Source organism: Telopea speciosissima, chromosome 4 (assembly GCF_018873765.1).
Source record: "Telopea speciosissima isolate NSW1024214 ecotype Mountain lineage chromosome 4, Tspe_v1, whole genome shotgun sequence".
NCBI classification, from domain to species: domain Eukaryota; kingdom Viridiplantae; phylum Streptophyta; class Magnoliopsida; order Proteales; family Proteaceae; genus Telopea; species Telopea speciosissima.
Window position 1 is genome coordinate 13,731,919 of NC_057919.1, and position 23,199 is coordinate 13,755,117.

General features: G+C 39.1%; 2 protein-coding genes across 3 annotated transcripts in view; one reads left to right on the forward strand and one right to left on the reverse strand.

Moving 5' to 3' along the window:
* LOC122660284 (sugar transporter ERD6-like 6) overlaps positions 1 to 13,380 on the forward strand; it is a 32,040-nt gene extending 18,660 nt beyond the window's left edge. Inside the window, exons 3-20 of the mRNA XM_043855522.1 lie at positions 3,538 to 3,756; positions 3,870 to 3,932; positions 4,077 to 4,166; positions 4,281 to 4,340; positions 4,452 to 4,517; positions 4,638 to 4,703; positions 4,817 to 4,892; positions 5,945 to 6,009; positions 6,093 to 6,185; positions 6,360 to 6,440; positions 6,579 to 6,663; positions 11,442 to 11,488; positions 11,608 to 11,670; positions 11,757 to 11,816; positions 11,931 to 11,996; positions 12,088 to 12,147; positions 12,686 to 12,800; positions 12,871 to 13,380. Coding sequence (XP_043711457.1) covers positions 3,553 to 3,756; positions 3,870 to 3,932; positions 4,077 to 4,166; positions 4,281 to 4,340; positions 4,452 to 4,517; positions 4,638 to 4,703; positions 4,817 to 4,892; positions 5,945 to 6,009; positions 6,093 to 6,185; positions 6,360 to 6,440; positions 6,579 to 6,663; positions 11,442 to 11,488; positions 11,608 to 11,670; positions 11,757 to 11,816; positions 11,931 to 11,996; positions 12,088 to 12,147; positions 12,686 to 12,800; positions 12,871 to 12,983 — 1,473 coding nt within the window. The 5' untranslated portion in view covers positions 3,538 to 3,552 and the 3' untranslated portion in view covers positions 12,984 to 13,380. The remainder of the gene's footprint in view (positions 1 to 3,537; positions 3,757 to 3,869; positions 3,933 to 4,076; positions 4,167 to 4,280; positions 4,341 to 4,451; positions 4,518 to 4,637; positions 4,704 to 4,816; positions 4,893 to 5,944; positions 6,010 to 6,092; positions 6,186 to 6,359; positions 6,441 to 6,578; positions 6,664 to 11,441; positions 11,489 to 11,607; positions 11,671 to 11,756; positions 11,817 to 11,930; positions 11,997 to 12,087; positions 12,148 to 12,685; positions 12,801 to 12,870) is intronic.
* A 3,193-nt stretch (positions 13,381 to 16,573) lies between these two features.
* On the reverse strand, positions 16,574 to 21,993 carry LOC122660283 (putative aminoacrylate hydrolase RutD). 2 transcript variants are annotated; one of them, XM_043855521.1, is made up of 5 exons: positions 21,673 to 21,992; positions 21,105 to 21,597; positions 17,472 to 17,561; positions 17,244 to 17,311; positions 16,574 to 16,857 (listed from the first exon to the last, which is right to left on the reverse strand). In XM_043855521.1, the coding sequence occupies exons 1-5, from the start codon at positions 21,810 to 21,812 to the stop codon at positions 16,722 to 16,724; spliced, it is 927 nt and encodes a 308-aa protein (XP_043711456.1). In that variant the 5' UTR covers positions 21,813 to 21,992; the 3' UTR covers positions 16,574 to 16,721. The 2 variants fall into 2 exon arrangements, with proteins under 2 accessions (XP_043711456.1, XP_043711454.1); XM_043855519.1 differs by having other exon boundaries at positions 21,105 to 21,993.
* Positions 21,994 to 23,199: the final 1,206 nt, after the last annotated feature.

The window sequence follows — 23,199 nt, forward strand, 5'->3', positions numbered from 1 at the left end:
GGTCACACAGAGGAGGGCTTCCTTCGACCCAAAAACCAGATTGAAAGGAATAGGGAGGAGATATAGTGAAGACCAGTTGTGACTTGTCGTAGGTGTCGTGCGAAGCAAGGAAGGGTTAGAAAGAAAGAAGAAACCAGAAGGGAAGGAGAGATAAAGAATGACAATTGAAGAAACAAAAGAAATAGAAAGGAAAACTAAGGGCTTACGGAGAGGAAGGGAAACCAGAATCGAAGGGGGCAAAGAGAAGATATCACAAGTCCAGCTTGGTTCCACATGTTATTGCAACCATGGATGGAGCAATCGATGGGGATACCTGTAACTCAGAGTTTAGGGTTTTCGCTATTCAAGAAATCCTTTAAGTGAAAAAGATATTTCCACAATCAATGAAAATTTTCGATAAACTCAAATCACTGAAATGCAGGTCCAACAACCAAAAACAGATTTCTGATCCACCGATAATTCCAATCTCAATGATTTACTTGAACCGAATCCCTAGTGAAAAACTCAAAATGTAGTACGCCAGAAACCCCTAGAGGAAAAAAAATTCTTCCCTTTCTCCCCGTTGAGAGTGCAGGAAAAGCGCCTGACGTCGAAATCAAAGATGGCGTCACAAAACAACTACTTTCTCCTTCTTCATAAGAGAGGACAAGAGAATCCGAAAGTTCCGGATCAGAGACGAGAGATCAAAGCATTCAACGTCCAGAGTAGTGACAGAAACAAAAAAACAAAATTTTTTCAGATCGGAAAAACACGGTCAGAAGTAACTCAAGAAGGACCAACCGTGTCTTCCGCTTTGCTTTCTCTCTGCGGTTGTTTTCAAAACCCTAATCGATGTAAGGAAGGCCGACCGGCAAACACCAGAACAAGCAGCAACGCGCTTCCTTCACCACCGCTGCCGCCACTAAACCAAACGCCTCAACTCGGATCCCCAACCTCCCTTTCTTCCACCCTTCAAAAAAAAAAACCCTTATGGTTTTGAAACCTGCAACTCATCTTCCCCAATTCGATTGGGGAAGATGAGTTGTAGGTTTTTTTTTTTTTTTTTTTTTCCTTTGTAAGGGTAATTTTGTCCATTCACCTTTTTTTTTTTTTTTTTTGGTTTCTTCTTAAAAGGGCAATTCTGTCAGTTCAAGTCTAATTTTTAACAGTGTTAGTCTTGAACTAATGGAATGGGTTTATTTGTTACCGTTTGCAAACATCAGAGGGGTACGTAGAATTTTCCAAAACTGGGGGGTGAAAATATCCTTTCTTCAAACCTCAGGCGTGGTATGTGTAAATTTCCCTAAAAAGAAAGATGAAAGTAATAGAAAAGAAGCACAACCCAGCAAGTCAGGAGAATCTCAGCTAAATGGTGTTTGTTATATGGATCCTTGCCCTCCAATAGGCTCTATCAGAAGTCATACTTGGTACAAGACCTAGATTATGCATGTCCTTCCACACAACTTATCTTTTAACCTCTTCAATCGGGATCATATCGCTTCTTCTTACTGAGGCGTCCCTAAGCCTCTGTTAAACATGACCATACCCTAAGACGACTCTCTCGGAGCTTGTCATTGATCGGGTCAACTCCCAAGTCAGCTCTAATACAATCATTTCTTACTTTATCCTTCCTAGTTTTTTTGTATATCCATCTTAATATTCTCATCTCTGCTACGTAAAGCTTCTCAACATGATACTTCTTAATTGCATAACATTCTGCCCCATACATCATAGTCGGTCATACAACAATCCTATAGAACTTTCATTTAGGCCCGTTTGATTGAAGGGGAGGATGTGGTGGGAATGTTGTGGGACTGGATCCACAATGTAGTGGGTTGGGAAACATGAGTGATATTTTTACTTTACCCATGAATAGTAACCACGGTCCTTTATTTTTTGTGAGACGTTTGATAGAATAGGGGTGGGATTTTCAGTGCCACATCAACAGACAAAGTGTGTAATGTTGTTCCCTGAGCTTTTATAAGTTCATCACCTCAGATTAAACAAACAAGGTTGGGTGGGATTTCGAAGTACCACATCAGTATTTTTCCACACCACCTAAGTCCCCGTCGAACAATGAGGCTTTAAGCTTTAAAGGAATAAGTCGGTCACACAATACTCTAGATGCACATGTCCACTTCATCCATCCCTCTTTAATCCTATGTGAAACATCATCATCTATGTCATCTTCTTTAGTTATGATTGACCTCAAATATCTAAAATAATCACTTTGCAGTATCTTTATTTTCTCAATTCACACCATGTCAATATCTATCATAGTATGACTAAAATTACACATTATATATTTCGTCTTTATTCTATTAATCGTAAAGCCTATTGTTTTCAAAGTTGCTATCCATAGCTCTAGTTTAGCATTAATCCCTGCTTTTGTCTCATCCACTAAAACAATATCATCGACGAAAAGCATGCATCACAAGATCTTGTCTTAAATGCTCTTGGTTAGGTCATCCATGATAAGCACAAATAGATAGGTTGATCCCTAATGTAACCCAATCGTAATTGAGAATTCCTTACCCTGACCTCCCATAGTTCTCACACTAGTCACAATGCCCTCATACATATCTTTAATTCCATTCACATATTTATTCGACACCCCTCCCTTCACTAAAACATGTTCAGTTAAATCTCTAGGGACTCGGTAACAGGCATTTTTCAAGTCAATAAACATCATATGGAGATCTTTCTTGCTATCTCTACATCTGTCCATGAACCTTCTCAATAAGTAGATAGTGTCCTGGATTTATCTAACATAAATCCAAATTGATTCACCGATATAACAGTCTCTCTTCTCAAAGGTGCTTCAATAACCATCTCCCAAAGTTTCATAGTACAACTCATTAGCTTTATGCTTCTATAGTTATTGCAACTTTGAATATCATCTTTATTTTTTATAGATCGACACTACAATGCTTTTCCTCTATTCATCGGACTTCAATACTTTTCGATAGAATTAAGAAAAACCCTAGAAAATTGTGGAATGCATTGATTAACCAATTTGTTTTAATGGATTATGAAAATCTCATTTATATATTATGCATACATGAATTTAGTGTATGTGTCCTTAGTAATCGATCATCTTTTACCTTCAACAACAGTTCCACGCACCGTCCAGCCGTCGGCTGGATAGTGTCACCTACCACACAATGACGTAACCCATCAAATCATTGGGCCAACCGGCCAATCCATATGGTCATTTATTTGCGGGTTTCCATCCAATCTAACACCATTTAAATCTTGAAGCAACGACAGCATTATATGATATATCTCACGAAACCAAGTCGGGTATGCTGACGTGGCATCGGTTGTACAGTGAGTGTAAATACAGAAACACCCCTAGAAGGATCATCGTGACAGTAGCGATTTCCCTGTTTTTCAGAACTTCCGACCAGGACAGGATCAATCATTCACTACAATAACGGCAGTGTTGTTAACCTCCCATTTCTCAGCCGGAGATCTACAGCGGTGTGGGTGAGAAAGAGAAGACGCCAAAGAGAAAGGAGAAGAAGTCATTCTTCTGTGGATCGGACAAGAGTAGAGGAGGGGGAGAGAAAAATGAGTTTCAGAGAAGATAGCGATGATGGAAGGGATTTACGGAAGCCATTCTTGCACACGGGGAGCTGGTATCGAATGGGTTCGAGGCAGTCAAGTATGATGGAGAAGCTCGGTTCTTCGGCTCAGGTCCTCCGAGACAACTCCGTCTCCGTTCTGTTCTGCGTCCTCGTCGTCGCCTTGGGCCCTATTCAGTTCGGCTTCACTGTAAGCTCCTCTACTCACCCAATTGAATTCTTCTCTCAATGCTGCTTCGTTTCTCTTGATCAGGATTCCACCCGGTCTTTTCTTTCTTTCATTGCTTCCGTTCTATCGCACAGGCTGGTTATTCTTCCCCTACGCAAGCTGACATAATCAGTGATCTTGGACTTTCAGTCTCCGAGGTTGAGTTGAATCTTCTTCTGCTCATTTATTTATTTATTTTTTTTTGAATCCTGTAAAAAAAAAATTAAGAATAAGTGTCCGATTGAATTTGAAAATTTGAATTGGATCTTCTAGTTCTAACTCATAATCGTGGAGATGTCCAGTTCTCGATATTTGGGTCTCTATCCAATGTAGGTGCCATGGTTGGAGCAATAGCCAGCGGTCAAATAGCAGAGTATATAGGGAGAAAAGGGGTACTCACTCAATCATTTCTAATCGACTTTGGTGATTATAAGTGTCTTCTTCTTCTCTTTAATATAAACCTTTCTTCACACCCCCCCCCCCTCCCCTACACAACTGAATTGCAGTCGTTGATGATTGCTGCTATCCCTAATATCATTGGATGGCTCGCGATATCTTTTGCCCATGTAAGGGATTCTTTCCTAACGTATTGTTTTATTTATCTCATGGTCCTTTTAAACCGTTACGTTTTTTGTTTTCTTTTTCCCCTGCTGTCTAATTTAAGCTTTTGTGATTAGGATTCTTCATTTCTGTACATGGGAAGGTTACTGGAGGGATTTGGGGTGGGAGTAATCTCTTACACTGTAAGCTTGAAACATCTTGTATATCTGATCTTTTGATTTCGTATTGAATGTGGGGAGCCTAATTAATCTCTCTCCCTCTCTCTTGATTGCTACCCGATTAATGATGTTTAGATTCTATAGGTGCCTGTATATATAGCAGAGATAGCACCTCAGAACTTGCGGGGAAGCCTTGGATCAGTGAACCAGGCTAGTTATCTCTTCCTTGCTTTTTTAATCGAGGATTCATGTTGTTATTATTAATCCTCAATAACCTTGATTACTGCAAACTAACCAACAGAATTGGTCATTCTGTTGTGTAGCTATCAGTAACAATTGGCATAATGTTGGCTTATCTTTTGGGACTTTTTGTTAACTGGAGAATACTTGCAGTTATAGGTAAGCCTCTAAAAAGGTTTGATTTGTTGACTTCTTAGTAGTACGAGAAGATGTTTGAATTCATCATTTTATCCACACGTTAAAGGGTCTTTGGAATATCTGTATTCTCATCAATCAAATTTGGGACTTACACTGAGTTTCAGGCTTTGTGGTCTTCATGTTCTTTTGTTTGAATTATTACATGTACTATTTGTTCTGATTATCAGGAGTTGTATCTAGTTTCAAGAATGTTTATTTTCCTTTCTTTCTAACTTTTTTCTCCTTGCTTCATTTTATATCTTTTAAAAATTATATTTTGTCACTTCTTTTTTGTTGAAGTTTGGATGAGACTTTAAATTTGAACTTGGTTTTAACTCAGTGAAGATTCAAAGTTTAATTAGTCTGACGGTAGGTCAAATACTTGTCAAATTTTAGAAAGATTAATTAGATATCTTGTGTCTCACAGACTTAAACATTTTTTCTTTGGGTGCAATATGATACTTTGTTTTATTCTCTCTCTCTCTCTCTCTCTCAAATGGTAAACTGAACAGACTTGTTAGGTGCTTGATTAAGTTTTAAAGGTACACAAACATTTTCTCTGGCATCACAGGGAAATGGTTGCTTCTTAACTTGACCGAAGTTTCGATAGGATTTACACACATGAATACTTTTTCAGATTCTCATCCCTACCCACAGAAAATCCTTGTTTGACTTTTTGACTATTAGATCTGAAGTACAAGCTTCTTCCCAATTAATCAAACCTCATCATTGTATTATCTGTTACACTGAGTGTTAAAAATCTCCATCTAGTTTTTAATGACTGTATTGGGTTGATTGACTGTAAAGTTCACCTTTTTGGCAGCTTTCTTTTCATTTTTCTTTGACTTCCATTGAATTCAATCAAACAGAAGAACCCCTCCCACCCAACCCCATAACGCCCCCCCCCCCCCCAAAAAAAAGAAGAAGAAGATGAAAATAATAAAGAAATAAACAGGAGTTGTCTGAATCACTTGAACCTTGCCCCCTTATTAGTGCATTTAAACTCACTGTCTTAATTCTTTTTCCTTGTGCAGGAATCTTCCCCTGCACGATTTTGATACCTGGTCTGTTTTTCATCCCTGAATCTCCCCGGTGGCTGGTGAGGATTCTGACGTAAATGATATTTCAATTAAAGCTGAAAGTCATGTTACAGACTCTTATATGCTCTCTTATGAAGTTCAGGCAAAAATGGGAATGATGGATGATTTCGAAGCTTCTTTGCAAGTTCTACGGGGATTTGACACAGACATATCCATTGAAGTGAATGAAATCAAGGTACCAAATGTAAAATTTTGTATGAGACATAAATCCATGCCCATAAATTGTTTCTTAAATCTATTGACCAATTTACAGGACAGAGATTCAATGTAAAAAGGTGGCAGATGATATGGTTTTTATATTATTATCTGTCAAGTCACTGAGATTTTGTTTGTAATTTTCTTTTTACAGAGGTCTGTGGCATCACCAGGCAGAAGAACTACGATTCGGTTTTCCGATCTGAAACGAAGAAGATATTGGTTTCCTTTGACGGTATTATGGATTTCTGAAAGTTTTGTGATGTTGCTTTTCTCAAACCCAATATTGGAGTAATGAAAATGAGAAGGGGGAAAAAAGGAAAAGATCTTGATAACAAGAGACCTGATTTGCCTGTACAATTGCTTTTTGCAGATAGGAATTGGACTACTTGTGCTGCAGCAGGCCAGTGGAGTCAATGGTGTGCTGTTTTATTCCACTACCATTTTTAAAGCTGCTGGTAAGCTCATGAGATGGTGATGTCTTAAGTCTCTTATGGATTAATCCTTCAAACATGTAGTGTCTTGTATATTCCAACTGGCATCTTTCTTCACAGTGGAACTCTAGGTAGTGTTTCTATGTCAAATTTGGTAGTTATTGTTTACCTTGATTAGCTCTAATTGATTCCAAGTGAAGGGATGTAAAGTCAATGGATACATGATGTGCCATCACAATATTTGGAATCTATAATTTGTTGCTAGTTCAGTTTTTCTCATCACAACAGGAAATTTCCTGAGTCTATTTGGAATCGATTAATGCAAAATATTTCCTACTATGTTAGCTTGATGTATGTTCATAATACAATGGCACTATACATACTGAACAAGGTTCTAGAAGTCGGTTTCAACTGAAACTTGGTCGAAACCCTGCATGTTTTGGTGGTTAGTTTCGTTTAACCATTTCGGTGCTCAAATGACCATATTTTGGTCCGAAATTTTAGGGAGACCCTAATTAGGCATCTATGAACATAATGGAATCTTTAGATTGTTGAAAAACACATTCAAAATGCTAGTTTGGTTTCGTTCCCTAGGTTGGTAGTGTAAGACGTACTTTGGTTGTATACTTTCTCAAATATAGCCTATGCTACACGTCTACACATAATTTAGTACTATAATTAAATGAAAACAACAAAGATATGCATTACAATTTAAAAATAAAGAAACATCATTTGATATTATTTAATGTCAAATGTTACAACTTATAAGTACACACGTACAATTGTTACAACTATTAGTGTACAACCGCCAACCAAGGTGAGACTAAAAATATCCCAATCCTACTCTATGTCAATACCACATAAAGTTCCGGGTGGCTCGAAAGATGAGAAAGATTGCTATCGTCGACGAAGTGCTCAAAGTCCATCACAGTAGCCTGATAGGTCTCATCATCATCATACTCTAGGTATCCAACCTCAGATATAGATTTACCGGGTCTGGAAGATGATGCAAATGTGGATCCACTATAGCTGCTTGGTGGATCGGACTGATATGGTTGTTGGGGAACTGGGAATGAGAAGATGCTATCTACAAAAGATGACGCACTCTATGACTGATCATCATGAGCAGTGGGGAATGAAGATAATGAAGAGGCAAACTGATCAGATGCACCATACACGACACTAGATGTCTCTGCAGGAATTGAGGGTGCACACCAATGTGTTGGCTGTCTATACCAACCATATCCACTACTCCCCTCCAGACTTAAGCCTCCAAGTGTGCCAGACAAGGAAAAAACATCTATCTACATGTCAATGTTGTCATCTTCCTCATCTGGTTTGAACCTGCGGCATAAGCCTCTGGAATAACCTGCACGTATGGGGGCATATGCACCATGGTCGGCATCCTGTGTAGCATGATCAAACCGAGTCTCTCCGGTGAATTGAATAGCCTTCAGCTTCACCTCTGCCTGGTCGTACACCTCTCGAAAGCTCATAAATCTATTGTTACCACCACTACCATCATCATCTCCACCACCAGATGGTGACGGTGTGTGAGTTTGGGAACTGGAATTGACCACTTGACATCTTCCTCATCCCCGCCAGGATAAGACTCAAAAGGTCGAGGTATTTGTGTGCAAACTCGACCCTTTCGAGAAGCCATGAACTCACTAAAATTGAAAGCCATTTGAGTAGCAATCTCGGGGTTGGGCCTACCATCGGGTTGAACCATCATGGGGTCACCTCGTTACCTTACCCACTTGATTGGATCTTGGTTATTGTCCATGCCCATGCATATGTGTTGCATCTTCATTCTCATGTTGTAATACACATACCCCAACTACTCCAAATACTTATGACCCAATCAGTTCAGCCTCTTGGTGTGGATGAGTGAAAACGTACTCCCATTGTGCTCGCATTCGGAGTAGGAACATGTTTGGGAGAGCACCGTAATTGCTATCTTCCTCAAGTTAGGTGCATCTCCCATATAACACCCACCGCTCACCTACATTAGAATATTATTGGTAAGTGATTGTACTTGGATACATACTTATATGAATTGAATTAAGAAACTAAGTTAATGGGCCTACCTGGAACGGTATTTTATGGACCGGACTCTGTGGCTGCATGCCTGAAAGTCCCAAGTACATCCTTGAAGTTCTTCATTTATGTCCATTTTAATCATCGATAATTCAATCTGTTAGTGGGTAATTGTATTGATTATAAATAGTTAAGAAAGTACAAGTTCATCTCATTGTTGCAGGCCGACTGTACATTTGGGTAGGCTCTATCTTGGCCACCACATCTTGCAATGCATCTATCAATTCTTGATTCACCCCAAGTTTGTGCTTGTACTGGTACTTGAGATTAAGATTGTAGGCTGAAAATGACAAGAAGAACTTGTCAATGCATATGAAATTATAAATGGAAAGAAATTTGACTTAGGTAGTGTAAAAGAAAAACTCACTAACCTTATGCAGTGGATGCATAAATTGCCTTTCCCAATGATCTTACACTATTTGAATGTAGCTCCTACCACCATGTGGTATTGCTGCTGCCACATGCTCCTTTGTCATCTCCAGTGCAACATACAAGTGCGGTAGGGTAGGCTTCTTCTCAGAGTTGCCCATCCTCAATATTGTCACCATTGGCTCAAGTAATATAGCGACCTTCTTCAAGTCGTGCCAGAACTGCTCACTAGATATGGTCGATTGGGTTGCTCTACCTCCTAGAGAACCTGATTCCCTCCAACTAAACTACTCTTCTAAAGCAAACATAGCTCTGAGTCCTACCTTCTTTGCCTCAAAGCTCTTTAGGGAAATTTAATTGGTGATGAATCAAGTAATGCTAGGCCTAACCAAATCCCCACCACACAGTTGAAATCTAAAGGTTGCAAGAGAACAAGGGAGCAAGAGAGATGATGTGGGTAGAAGGTTGACGAAGGGAGGTTGGGGTAGAATGTTGTGTGTAAGAGGATGGACTCTCACACACCTATATTGCTTTACTAACATGATATAAGGAATTAAATACACCACCCTAGGGAGGTAAAAGGAAAAATACAGTATGAGACAACATAATAATAAATCAGTTCCTAAAGTACCCCGATTACATAAACTCTAACCCTCCCCCTCAAGCTGAAGAATAAATGTCATACATTCTCAGCTTGCACAAAAGAGTACTGAATTGGTGAGAGATGAGCCCTTTGGTGAAGATGTCTACCAATTGATCACATGTCTTCAGAAAAGGGTTGCAAATGTAACCAGAGTCTATCTTCTCCTTGATGAAATGTCGGTCTACTTCAATGTGCTTTATTCTGTCATGTTGCACAGGATTGTGAGCAATACTTATAGCAGCCTTGTTATCACGATAGAGGCGCATAGGTGCCTCAGTATCAAACCCCAGCTCTTGGACTTGCCTTCTTAACCGTAGGAGCTCACATACTCTGTGAGCCATAGCTCTAAATTCTGCCTTTGCACTTGACCAACACCGAGAACTAAGGAGTAGATATGCACTGGAAGACCCAGTTAACAAACATTGGGGGAAACCCCATCACATTCATGACATTGACAATCCCATCAAGTTAGGTTGCAGTTTTGGGGCAGATGCCTGTTTTCTAATCTGAATATACCTTGGACTTGATTACCTCTATACTGTTTGTCTTTGCCGAGAATCAAAGACTTATGAAATCCCTTTCTGATTATACTTATGATTATACTTATGAAAGATAACTAGAGAATGCACCAATTTCAAAATCCCTTTCTGATTATACTTATGAAAGATTACAAAGCCGAAGCCTTTTTTCAGTAACCTTATTCTTCATTACCTCTATACTGTTTGTCTTTGCCGAGAATCAAGTAATCTTTCCCTCAACCTGAATTAGGGCACGGTGTTGTAGATGCTGTATACTCTTGCTCAAGGTTTCAACCATATGTCGGGCTGTTTTTTGTTTTTTTTGTATTGGGTTCAGAGTGGCAAGATCACCAGAGCCTGATCTACCCTGATTTCCTGAATTTTCCTTCCAAACTAGGTCAAACTTGACCAAAACCAATCCAATTATTAATCCTTGCATATAGGCACACCATTTGTTCCATTCATAGACTTTATCTTATTATGTATTGTCATTAAGTGTCAATTTGTGGCATAGTTGTCATGGTGCCTAGGTGACCCAAGGCATTGGAGAGGGTCCAAACTCAAGGTGACACCAACAAGGCAACCAAGGCGGCCACCTGGACGCCTAGGCGACACCTTGACAACTATGGTTTGTGGTTAAGAAATTAAGGCTGCCCTATTGGTTTGACTGATTGTGCAGAAGCAAAACTGCAATCTATCTTGATGGGATTGGCTTCGGCAACAGATGTTCTTACCCCTAATAGTGAGGGAGACTTGGGAGGTTATTGTTGGATGGATGTTGTTGCATTCTCTAGGGCCATGGTCTTGGCCTAATTGATAAGCTGTGCCAAGGCTTTGGCTGCATCCATGAATGTTTCACTTAACTGGGTACAGTGATGTAATAATTCTGCTGCTGATGAACTTGCCAAGGCCGTAGCCACGTGGCTTTTTATATACTGGGGACTAGTTAGTGCCAGTGTAACTCCCTTTGTCTGTGTTTATTTTGTAACCATTGAGGTTCTGGATGTCCTGTTTTAACTATCTTTTTTGTTCTTAGCTTTATTGAATTGAGTGTGCTTCTCACTTTTATATCAATAAATGTTGCTGCTCACAAAAAAAAAAAAAAAAAACAGTTGGCTTCTTTTAGCTTTCAGACATACCTTATTCCTTTTAATTGCATCACATTTGAGCAGGTATTTCCTCAAGTAATGTTGCAACATTTGGAATTGGTGCTATTCAGGTACCAAATGGAATCATTGAGTCAAAGTATTTTTATTTGTCCATATTAAATTATGACATTACATGAGTAATTTTCATCAGATCCATCTAATGAGAAAGATGGTATCCTGTGCTATCTAGGTTATTGCTACTGGAGTCACAACAGGGTTGGCTGACAAAGCTGGCCGTCGGCTTCTTCTTATAGTGAGTGAGGGTTGAATGGTTTGTTTTCCTCGGTGATGATATCTTCTTGGAATATGAACATTTAAAGATTTTATCACTTGCTGCAGATCTCCTCATGTGGAATGACTGCCAGTCTTCTTCTTGTTTCAGTATCCTTTTACTTAAAGGTCAGTTACACTGTGGACCAATGGATTTTGCACGATGTATAGATTTATATTTCATGGTTAGCATCCTCAAGAGTTCATGAATTGAGCACAATATGTTTCTTCTGCTGCAAACAGAGCGTTTTCTCTGAAGATTCTCATTTTTATAGTTTGATGGGCATATTGTCGGTGGTGGGGATTATGGTATGTCTTTCTTCCCTCCAAATTCCAAAATTGCTTCTTGTTTACTGTTTACTGTTAGTAATTCTCACTTTAACCAATTATTTTTTTGCAGACCTTCGTGGTTACCATCTCTTTAGGAATTGCACCTATCCCATGGATTATAATGTCAGAGGTAGCCACAGTTTATTCATCTTGTTTCTCTAGGCAATCTTTGCTGCTTAGTCTGACGTTTTACTGAAAATTACATTAGCAATGTTTAACTTCTCTTATGGAATGATGAAAAGTATTCTGCCTCTGGCATTTTAGGTTGTTGTAATCGCAGTTGCAAAAGGCAGGGAAGTAAAAATTGAGCTGGTGTCAAAGGATATGTATAATTTCTTGGAACAGAGTTCAAGATGCCTGGATGATTGCTATCACATGTTTGTGGCTGCAGTACTCTCTTGGAATACTTAGGAGCTAGGACCAGCAGGTCCCCTGGGGAAACCTAGTGACTGTACCTGTGTGGGCCTTAAACTTCATGTTAGGACTGGTCATAAAAAGCAGATTTTTCGAAAATAGCTTTGAATATTAGGATTTTTTGTTGGGCTAAAAAGAAATCTTGGCAGAGTAGGAAGTACTGATCAATAACAGTATGGCTTTCTCTTTCTTGATTTGAGTCAGTTTTTCAAGTAGACTCATGTTTCATGTGCTTTCTGTACCTGGCACGACAGATAATGCCAGTGGATATTAAGAGTCTTGCTGGAAGCGTAGCCACATTGTGCAATTGGTTAGGAGCTTGGATAATTACGATGACTGCGAACTTGCTTTTGGATTGGAGCACTGCAGGTCGGTCTCTCTGTCTCTCTCTCTCTCTCTCTCACTAAAATGAACTAAAAGGAGACTCCATTCTATTCAGGTACATTCGCTCTTTACACAGTCATGAGTGCTTTAACTGTAGTGTTTGTGACACTTTGGGTACCTGAGACGAAGGGGAGAACTCTTGAGGAAATTCAGTGGTCCTTCAGATGAATTTATTTGCTAGAAGAGCCGATTTCTCAATAGCTGCTTTGTAATGGCCTCGCACATTGTGCCAAAGTGAAATTGGTAATCTAGTCCGGCGTCAAGCAAACTCTTATGGCCTCCACCATTCACAGTTTTATTTCATGATGCAAATAAATTACAGATGTGAGCTTATTTTAGTGGAAATAAATCTTGGGTTGGGTTATATATGTGTTGGAATTTTAGTCAAACGGGTTTTTTTTTGTAATAGGACACTTTAATGGACTTAAAAATTATGGGTAGGAGGTAGGCATGTGGGATTTACTTTATTAGGTTAGTTTGAGATATTTTATTTCATTAAGTAATTGTTATTTCCTTGGTGTTAAAGATAATAGTTTCTTGCTTCAATAGAACCCCTATTCCTACTCTGCATAGAGTTTAAATTATGTTGGGCACCTATTCTAACTAGTTAAGATAGAGTTTTGGTTATAAGGGACCTATTCCTATTATGGATAGAGCTTCCTATTTCACAAAGCTTGGTTTTGCTCCAATGTTCTGTGAGATGCTAAGGTAGGGCTGATGGGATTTCAGTCTAGTTCCAGGGCATGGTTCATTCCCATTTATCTTTTTTCCATTCTTCTTCATCTTATCCACCATCAGATCAGGTTAGTAATTTTTAGCTTTCTGTTCAGTTATTTTTCATGTTCTAGTTGCTGGAAATTTCTGTTTCTCATTGTTTACATCTCAGTTTTTAAAATCAAACTTCAGATTTGACAATCGTTTAGTATTCTAAACACCCCCAGAGCTTTAAATTTTGATTTTGGTGCTAATTTCTTAGAGTCCACTTCAGTTGGATTTCTAGTTCTACCCTATTTTAAGATCAGATTTGACTTTCTGTTCTAGCTTAGTGATTTTTATATTGTAATTTAAATCGGCTGGTGTTTTGAGGCACTTTTGATTACTGTTTTGAGCCCATTAAAATTTGTTATCAGTAGTCAATTGTGGATTTTTATTTTTATTTTTATTTTTTTTTCTTTTTGAATTCTATCCCAATAAGATAACTTTATGACCCCACATCTGACCACTGGATTGGACTCATCTTTTGAGGAGCTGTTCTCTGGCTTTACTTTTAACCTTCCACCAGAATTTTAAAGCCCATCTGAGTTTCTGATTCTAGTTATCGTATTTCTCTTGAAGTCTGGTTTCTAAACTTATCATTGCGATTCTGGTTTCATTGGATTTCTGAACCTAGTAACCTTAGGCTTCTAGAAACCCATCAAGTGGTATCAGAGCTATGGCTAGCAATGAGCCTAGGCCTTTTGATATGGCCAACTTTAAAGATTCTATGAAATAGTTGGCTGAAAGAGTCAGACAACTATCTGACAATTTAGCTGTGCCGAAGCAGCAAGAGGGAGTGTATTAGAAAACAACACCTACTCCAGGAGGACTGATAATAATACAAAGAAGGTGAAGCCGGAAGTTTCTTACTTTGCTGGACAGATGAATCCATGGCTATTCCTTGATTGATTAGCTTCTCTAGAGGAATATTTGAACTGGTGCAACTTGACAAATGCAATGAAGGTTAGATTTGTTCATTTGCCCTTGATTGGTCGTACTAACAATGTTGGGTGATCCACGAAGCTAGGCTAAGAGTTGGAATAAATGAGTCTAGGACATGGAAAGAGATGAAGCACGAGCTAAAGAACAAACACCAAAAAAAATATATCCAAAAGAAGCTCTTCCTTTGATAAGATTTCAACCAAAAGGTCTTCAAAGTTGAGGAGTACTTGAAGTAGCCATCTATGAAATTCAATTTGCAAGTTCGAGAGTGTTGGAAGTCTTAACACCAATAATGTTAAAGCACAAACTAAGCTCAACCTTGCACTGTCAAAGGAAGAAACGAAGGAAATAGTTAGAGAAAGAGCCTACTACTTTGGATGAGCTGGTAAAGGAGAACCAAATTTTCCTACACAAATTTGATTTCAATTGTGAAAGAGAAATGAGGCAGCAGTCATAGAAGAATCAATGATTCAAGGTGAAAATCAAATCAGGTTCTTCGCAAGGCAAAAGATTAATAGTCACTTCAAGAGTTAGAGCCTATAGTTGTTGAAGTTAAAGATGAAGAAATCAAAGCAGCCTGCGATGACAAAGATGAGACAATACTTGAAGATTTTAAGAGATTCAACATGTAGAAAATTTTGCTGTGGAAAACAACATTGCAGAACTCAAAGAAGATAGCAAAGATGAGGTCATTGTTAAGGAAGGCTTCGAGAACAGTCCACATGAAGCTGTCTCCACTCCAGATGCTATTCTTACCATCGGAGAATTTATTGAGTTCGTGATTCTTCCTCACAACTTTGAATAGAAGGCTTCCAAGGTTGAAAAATTTATTCCTAACGTTCCTACATCACCAGAGCTTTGTTTGGGACTGATCAAATGATGCGGAGACAGCTACGTCGCATGAGGAAAGACAGGTTTGTTGGAGCTTTGTTAGTTTTTATTTTTCATTTAAAGTTGTTTAGTTTGAGTCCAAGTTGTTTTCGTTGGTAAGAGTTGCTGAGTCTATATATATAGTAGTCTTTTTTGATTGATCTCTAGAAGTTATTTTTAATGTGGTCTCAACCAATGATTGGCTGAATGCTGTTAAATACTAGTTGATTAAAGCAACAGAGACTCGACTTATCTTTTAAAACAATTTCCTGTTTATTGCTTGAGGATTCAAGTCAGTTTTACCATTCTTTGTTTTTTTTTCATCCAACTTGAACGAGATCAAGCTTCTCACCTCGTTGCTTCATCATCAAAGTTACCACTCACATGTTACCCTATCATTACTATAATACTCGAGGTCGATTTTTTTCAAGCAGGGGAGAATCGATGCAGATAAATCACAGATGTGGGCTTATTTTGGTGGACTACCTGCAAAAGGCGAAAAGCATTGAAGAGACCCAAAGCGAACTCTGATGCCTAAATCAGACTGCACAATAGTAAATTTGTAGGAGTATGGAGAGAGCAGTAAGTCTGAGTAAAGTGAAGTGAATTGTATTTGGGTTCCTCCTCTATGGCGGTTGCAGGAGCAGTTGCGGAGTCCTCATGTCAGTTTCCCAATTGTTCCTTTCAGTCATGCTTTGGCTTCTTTCATTGACAGAGCTTGAGTCCATGGATGACAATCGGGAGTCGGGACAGCCCGAACCAACTGATTAACTAATCAGTCTTATATTTTGGGACCAGGACCATTAAATAATTGGTTATACAAATTTAAAAATAAAAAACTGCAAACCTGAATCATAATAATGTATCAATATGTATATAGTATTTTTTTTGGTAGATAGAAGGCTATTCATTCATGCGCATCCATCGCCAAACAAAGGAAATCCAAATACATGAAAACAGATAAAGAACATGATAAACGCAAAGTATGTAAATAGTATTTGAAGAAACAATACGCTTATTTTAACTAGTTTTTGTTCAGTTGTTTTGGTTTTGGGTCAGATTTGGTTCTTATTGGTTATTTGGTCGAGACGACGTGTCATTTAATAGGTCCAAGACTGGAATGACTGATATTATCTACTGAAATTAATCCTCTTATAAAATTGTCTTTCGGTTCCAGCTTTACTAAATGATACTTAAATTCATCACAACTAATTACATAAGAATCTTCAGTTCTGCCAGGTTTTCCAAAATTCTTGACTTGTAAATGAAACTACAGAAAAACAGGAAACCAGTACTACAAGAAACATAAACATGAGACCAGAAGTGAAAAGGTGAACTTCATTGTTGGGTTGTAGCTGTATGCAGGGAAGCCAGGATTGCCTTGAGAAGCCTGTTGTAGACACAGGGTCGCTCCAGGTGAACGAGGTGACCTCCCTTCTTAATGCTTTGCAGTGTTGCATTGTCTCCTAGTTGCCTGTCATAATATTTAGTTGGAGTATTTTCAATAGAATGTATAAGAAGGGTTCCAAGAGGAATTCATTCATATGAGTATATAGGTCTGATTAGAGGGTGGACCTCGGTGCAACAGTAAGGTTGCTCCATTGTGAACTAGTGGTCATGGGTTCAAGCTGGGAAACAACCTCTCTACAAAGCAGGGGTAAGATTGCTTACATTATGACCCTCCCCAGACCCTGCAGTGGCGGGAGCCTCGTGCACTAGGTATACCCCTTAAGTATAGAGGTCTGATTAGTGAGGCATCTCTTGGATATGCCATCTCTCTCTTCTGTCCTTCCTCACACTGTCTCTATTGTATTAAATTTGATCCCTCCTTAATCACCATATAAGAGTAAGTGAACATACCCTTTCAGGCTCTGGGCAATCTCCATATTGAAAATGTGGTCCTCCTCACCCCATAGGAGATGTACCTTCTGCAAAGGTAACAAACAAAAAAAATAAATAAATGAGAAAGGGCAGGAATGAGTAAAACGATGATATACTAGCTCTTCCTGTTCTACACCCCAATAGAGCAGGTAACTAAGAATAGGAAGCATACATGGCAGTCCTTGATGTTAAGGCATGTGTACATACTTGTGTAAGGTTGGGGATGGTGATGTTCTTCTTGGTGTTGTCCAGATTTTCTAGTAGTTCACCTCTCTCCTTTCTGTTGTTGAACATCACCTGATATCAAGGAAAACCAGATGAAAGTTATGTTTAGTATGATGATGATGGAAACAATATTCTATTTGATTGGTCATAATGGAGTGCCATATGAATGTATTTAATTGACAATTTTTGTCTTTCTTTCTTTCTTCTCTCTTGTTTTTTAGTAAGGGAAAAGGCTGGGGGGCTCGCCGCAAGGGTGACCAGCATATATCATCCTTGCTCCTCATCTTATGGAAAAGACCTCTTTGCCCTCTTGTGTCCAGTCTTGTGATTGGTATATGACACTAACTTAACGAAAAGTACGACATACCCAACTCTCTCCCCTTTTATTAAAAATTTAACCAACCGTTGTCTCCTTATTTGGAGTAAGAGTAAGGGTTTACTCTAATGCCCGAGTACTAATTCTGGCGAATGGGAGGCATGGGTTACGAATAGTCAATAGGGGCTTTTAATGAAGGAGAGAATGTGGGGGGGGGAACCTCATTTTTGTGAGAGAGTGTGCTAAGGAATCCACACGATAGCGTCGTCATGTGGATCCATTTCCCTTGGAATAAAATTTACCAAACTAATAAAAGAGGGTGGGACAGTATGTTATTGATTGAATTGCAACCAAAATGGAATGTGAGATAGAGCATTGTTTAGCCAATTTGGTATAAGCCCTCTCCCAACTTGGGCCTTTATCCGCTGCTGTAACTGGAGCACTGTTGTGTGCATTGTGTGGTACAGCAACAGTCATGTGTGCATAGTGGGACTCGTTGTGCACTCATGGCCGCTGCTGCACCGCACGATGCGTCCAGTAACGCTCCAATTACAACAACGAATAAAAATTCTCCCAACTTACACCAAAAAATAAGGTGCAATTAAAAGAAAGGATAAAACTTCTTAATTCACCACTTTTTTTTTTTTTTGGTAAAGAATTCGGTGACAAGAAGTTGCACCCTTTATTCAAAGTAAACATTTAGTTATAACTAGTTTCATCCTATAATTCTATCTATGTAATGATGATAAATGCATCCCATAATTTGGTTAATCCATCAAACGGTCCAACCACCCCAATTGGTTCAAACGACTCAAAACAAAGTTTTTATTTTTTATTTTTCCAATATAAGCTGAAAAAAAATAAGTTTGCCTATTAATTCCTCATTTCTTAGGGGTGTGTGTGAAGGGATCTTTATCACCTCCGGTTTACTGACAGGCCCAGTTCCCCAGTTCCTCTAACAAAGGAGGGCTGAAATGACCTCTCTATCCATGTCCAAACATCCTGCCCGGGTGGGGTCCACCATCCCCCTATTAGAGGAACTAGGGAACTGGGCCGATCAGCAAACTGGAGGTGATAATTTTCCGTGTGTGAAGTGAAGGAAGGAGCATTTATGATGCTTCAGATAACAAAGTTCTGAAGCTTACAAAAGAGGAGTTCAGATCTGCTTTTTCAATCCAAAGAACAACAGGAACTGACCAATTTCGATCAATCAATCGAATTCAATCGAGATGTCACTGTTGGGGGTGTATTTGGATTCATAATATCCCCAATTCAATGAAGAGAATTAAACAATATTTATGAGAATTTTCATATGATGAGAAGAGAAGTTTCAAAGTCTTCAAAGTTGATACTAGTCATCGTCAATTCTTTATTGATAATGAAAAGTCAGTAAAAAAAGGCCATTATTCAGTGTGGGTTCCACCACCATCTCATCCTTTACAATCAGGACCAACCGATGCATGGGTCCCATAAAACAAAATGAGAATGATCTAACGGTTTCTATCACATGATAAGGAACACAAACACCCATTCTGATAGCTCTCTTTTTTTATGGGTCTCTATGGCCTATCCTCACAAGGTGGATGCTGGTTACTGTGGCTACAAAAAGTCGGACTGTCCAACATCTTTGACCTTTTTTTTGTAAAGAGAGCTCTTCTATATCTATCTAACACCTTCCTACTTTTAAAAGTGGGACCCACCTAAACTAATGATACTCACATTCTTATAATGGTATATGTGGCACGGAACATGAAATTAAATCATAACTAAAAAGAAAAATTTTATAATAATTATCTGAACTAATTATGTTAATTAATTTAAAATAATTCTAAATTTAATTATTAAATTTTAAGAAAGAGGTATTCTTGTTTAGACTAGACAGAGGATAGAGATAGACACGTGAGAGTGCTGATTTTAAAGCTTTTCGATAAAATTCTTTTTCCCAAAATTTTATTATACTCCACAATCAATCCCCTGATTTTAAAAAAAATAAATAAAAATCACATATGAAAATTATAAGCAATCAGTTTTCACACATTATTGATCGTGTGTGAAAAATAGGTAGTCGTTGGCCAGGCACATGAAAATGAGTATTCTTATCAACCTACGAAAATGTTGATTATGTTTTTAGGCGATCTATATGAAGGATCTTTATCTCCTCCATAGGTCTCTGTTTTATCTCCTCCATAGTTCTCTGTTCGGTTTAATTTTTCAGTTCTTCTAACATGGGGGTTGGAATGACCACCTTACCCCTGCCTAAACACTCTATTTGGGTTGGGTTCACCACCCCCTATTAGAGGAACTGGAAATTTTTATCACCTCAAGTATAATAAAACAGTACACCTCAAATGCATCAAAAAGGTATATCTGACGGTGCACCTTAAAGTGATTTTGTTTAAAATACTCCCCCAAGTGCATGTGTACCATCAGATATACCTTTTTGGTGCACTTGAGGGTATATTGTACTTGAGGTGATAAAGGTCCAAGAATTGGGGAACTGGAAGAGATAATTTTCCCTATCTGAAACCTTTCATCATGTATAAAGCAAAAGGTTTTATGCATAGCCGAGCAATGCACACAACTTGTTGGATGGGGACTTGTTGGATGGGAGATCAGATCTATGGTGCATCCCCTCACCCTCATCCGATGGTTGTGTTCTTGTGCTCGAAAAACGCCCTCCAAAATGTAATATGGGAGACCGTTCTCTGTGGGATGCGTGGCCCCTGCACGCATATGTGGACAATGAGAGGGGTACATAGGTAGCTTGGGGGTGGGATTTTCACCTTTCATAGGGGTATGGTGGTCATTTCACCCCCATTGTGTCTTTGCGTGGGGGTACACTCCTTCACAGAAAACTTTTCTCCATATAATATTAAACTTTCATCTATTTTTTTTTTGGGCAAAATGTTTCATACACAGCCATGCCATGCACTTTGTACGGTAGTGGCCCCCTCTCACATGAGACCTTTTAAAATGTCAAACCCCCTATTTACTAACCGTAATCCGTTACCTCTCTCATGTGATCATATAGTCGTACAAAAACCTTAGTCTTTTTTAGCAAAAGAATGCTATCTGATCGTGTAATCCCTGCATTAGCATGAGAACTAATGAGAATGCACATAAAGGCATTGGCCTAGATGGAATTTTCGATTTCATTGGGGTTAAACGATCTTTTCATGCGCTCCTGTTTCTAGGTACAGGAATCACATGACCGGTTAGAGTTCCTGTTTTTGTTTAAACTTACAAGGAAGGAAAAAAAAATTCACTCACAAGGAATAAAAAATAAGATGAGAGAAAACCTCGAGGTAGTCCTTGAACAAACAATCCGGAAACCAGAGCTTCTTGTGCATGGCGACTTTGAGAAGGGCCTTAAGACCCTTAATTGAAGTGGGCAGCAGCAGATCCGAAGACGAAGAGATCCCCAACCTATTCATTGTCTCATCACTGAGGGAGTCGGACAGTGCCGGATTCGTACCGGAAACCACCAGATACTTCACCATATCCGGGTGCAGCTCCGCCATCTTAAACCCCACCATCCCACCGTAACTGAACCCCACCACCGTACACGTGTCCACACCAAGCTTCTTCAATCCCTTCACCAAACATTCCGTTTGGAACTCCGGTGATCGTTCGGTCCTGTTAGAGATGGAACCCCCAAAGAAAAGAAGGTCAGGAATGTAAATCGCATACTTCCCAGTCAACGATCCTACCTGAAACTGCCACGTCACAATACCCTCGGCGGCGAAGCCATGTACCAATACCACTACTGGCTTCTTTGCTTTCCTCTTTTTCGAGGTTTTCCCTTTCTTCTTCTCCTCCTCCTCCTCCTCCACCACCACCACCTTATTCTCACATTGAGCTTGAGATTTTGCTTTCTTAATGGTTTCTGATGGAACCCAGAAGCTCATAGTTGTTCCAGGCTCGATCTCCACCATCTGGGGTCTCAACCCAGCCATCTTCATCAACCCATGCAACAATGGCTTCTGTGCTGCCACCAAATTCACCATTTCTCACTCTCTCTCTATCTCTGTTTCTCTCACAAGCAGAGCTTTGGTTTGGTACTGGGTTGCTCTCTGGTGTTTATGAAGGATCGTGAGTGGGGCCTAGTGGGCTCCATTTGGTTGGATTGATTAAAAAGTACAAACACTCCACAGCCCTACAGGAGATGAGATGGTGAGATTTGTTGGATCTAACTTCTAAGCTTTACCCATTAAAAAATAAAAATAAAAACCCATTTGCTTGCACGGAAACTAAGTTAATTCTGATAAATCTTTTCCTAGCAATCTACAAACAAGAACGATTGAAATGATGAAATATATTTAAGGAAAGTTATAAGTGTTTGATCAACTGCACTTCCTAACTTCTACCACATGTTTCTGTTTCGAATTCTTCTTCTTTCGTGTCCAATTTTAGATGTCGGGTGTGGATGTTTAATCTGCTTATCAGACGCTGCCAAGTGTTTGATAGTTTTGCTCTGATAGATCAACGGCCATTTTTCCCTATATTTTATGGGGATATTTATTTGAAGGCAATTATGAAAGAAGACATCATGGTTGCGTATTTAAATTAACAGATCTATACCAGATTTCCACCATCATTTGGTGGTTGTGGAATGAAGAAAGTATGAACCAATCAAATCATTTTTGGACTTGACTTAATTGCTCGATACTTTATGGGTGAGGGTTATCAGAGTATGCGGCATTGAGAAATCCACTTATGAAGAGGTGTAAAATGGCATCATACATTGGAAAGCAATAAGAACGGCATTTCATTTGAGAAATGCAGCGATATATAGATACAAAGATGTTAGTGTACCCTATGTAAGGGGCATAAAGAAACTTGTTAGGAAGTTGGGTCTCATTCTCAAAAGCTAATCGTTAAGGAGAGGGTGTCCAAGTATCGAAAAACACGTGGAACACATGGAGCCTGAAATCCTGATCTCTCCCTCCACGCGGGAACTGACGTAGAGCCTGAGGTCAAATCCTGAGAATCCTCAGTCAAACAAGAATTTCCATGCCCCGACTCTAATACCACTTGTTAGGGACTTGGATCTCATCCTCAAAAGCTAGCTGTTAAGGAGAGGGTGTCCAAGTACTTATTAATCGACCCACATCCCCTTTCATATTCGATATAGGACTATTCTTTTTTTTTTTTTCTACTTTATGCGTGGATATGTCAACAAAACCCACCTATGAGGTGCAGTAAAATGGTATCATACATTGAAGGCGACACCTCTTTACCTTTTCAGGAGGTGCATTGGTCTTTTTGAGTAGGATTGTGTCTGGACCATGCCGCACCGAACAACCGTTCCTCTTCCTATTAAGTAAAAAGCTTAATTATTATTTTGAAAAGGAATTAACACCAGTAAGGGGGTTTCTAGTAGAGCAGGTAAAC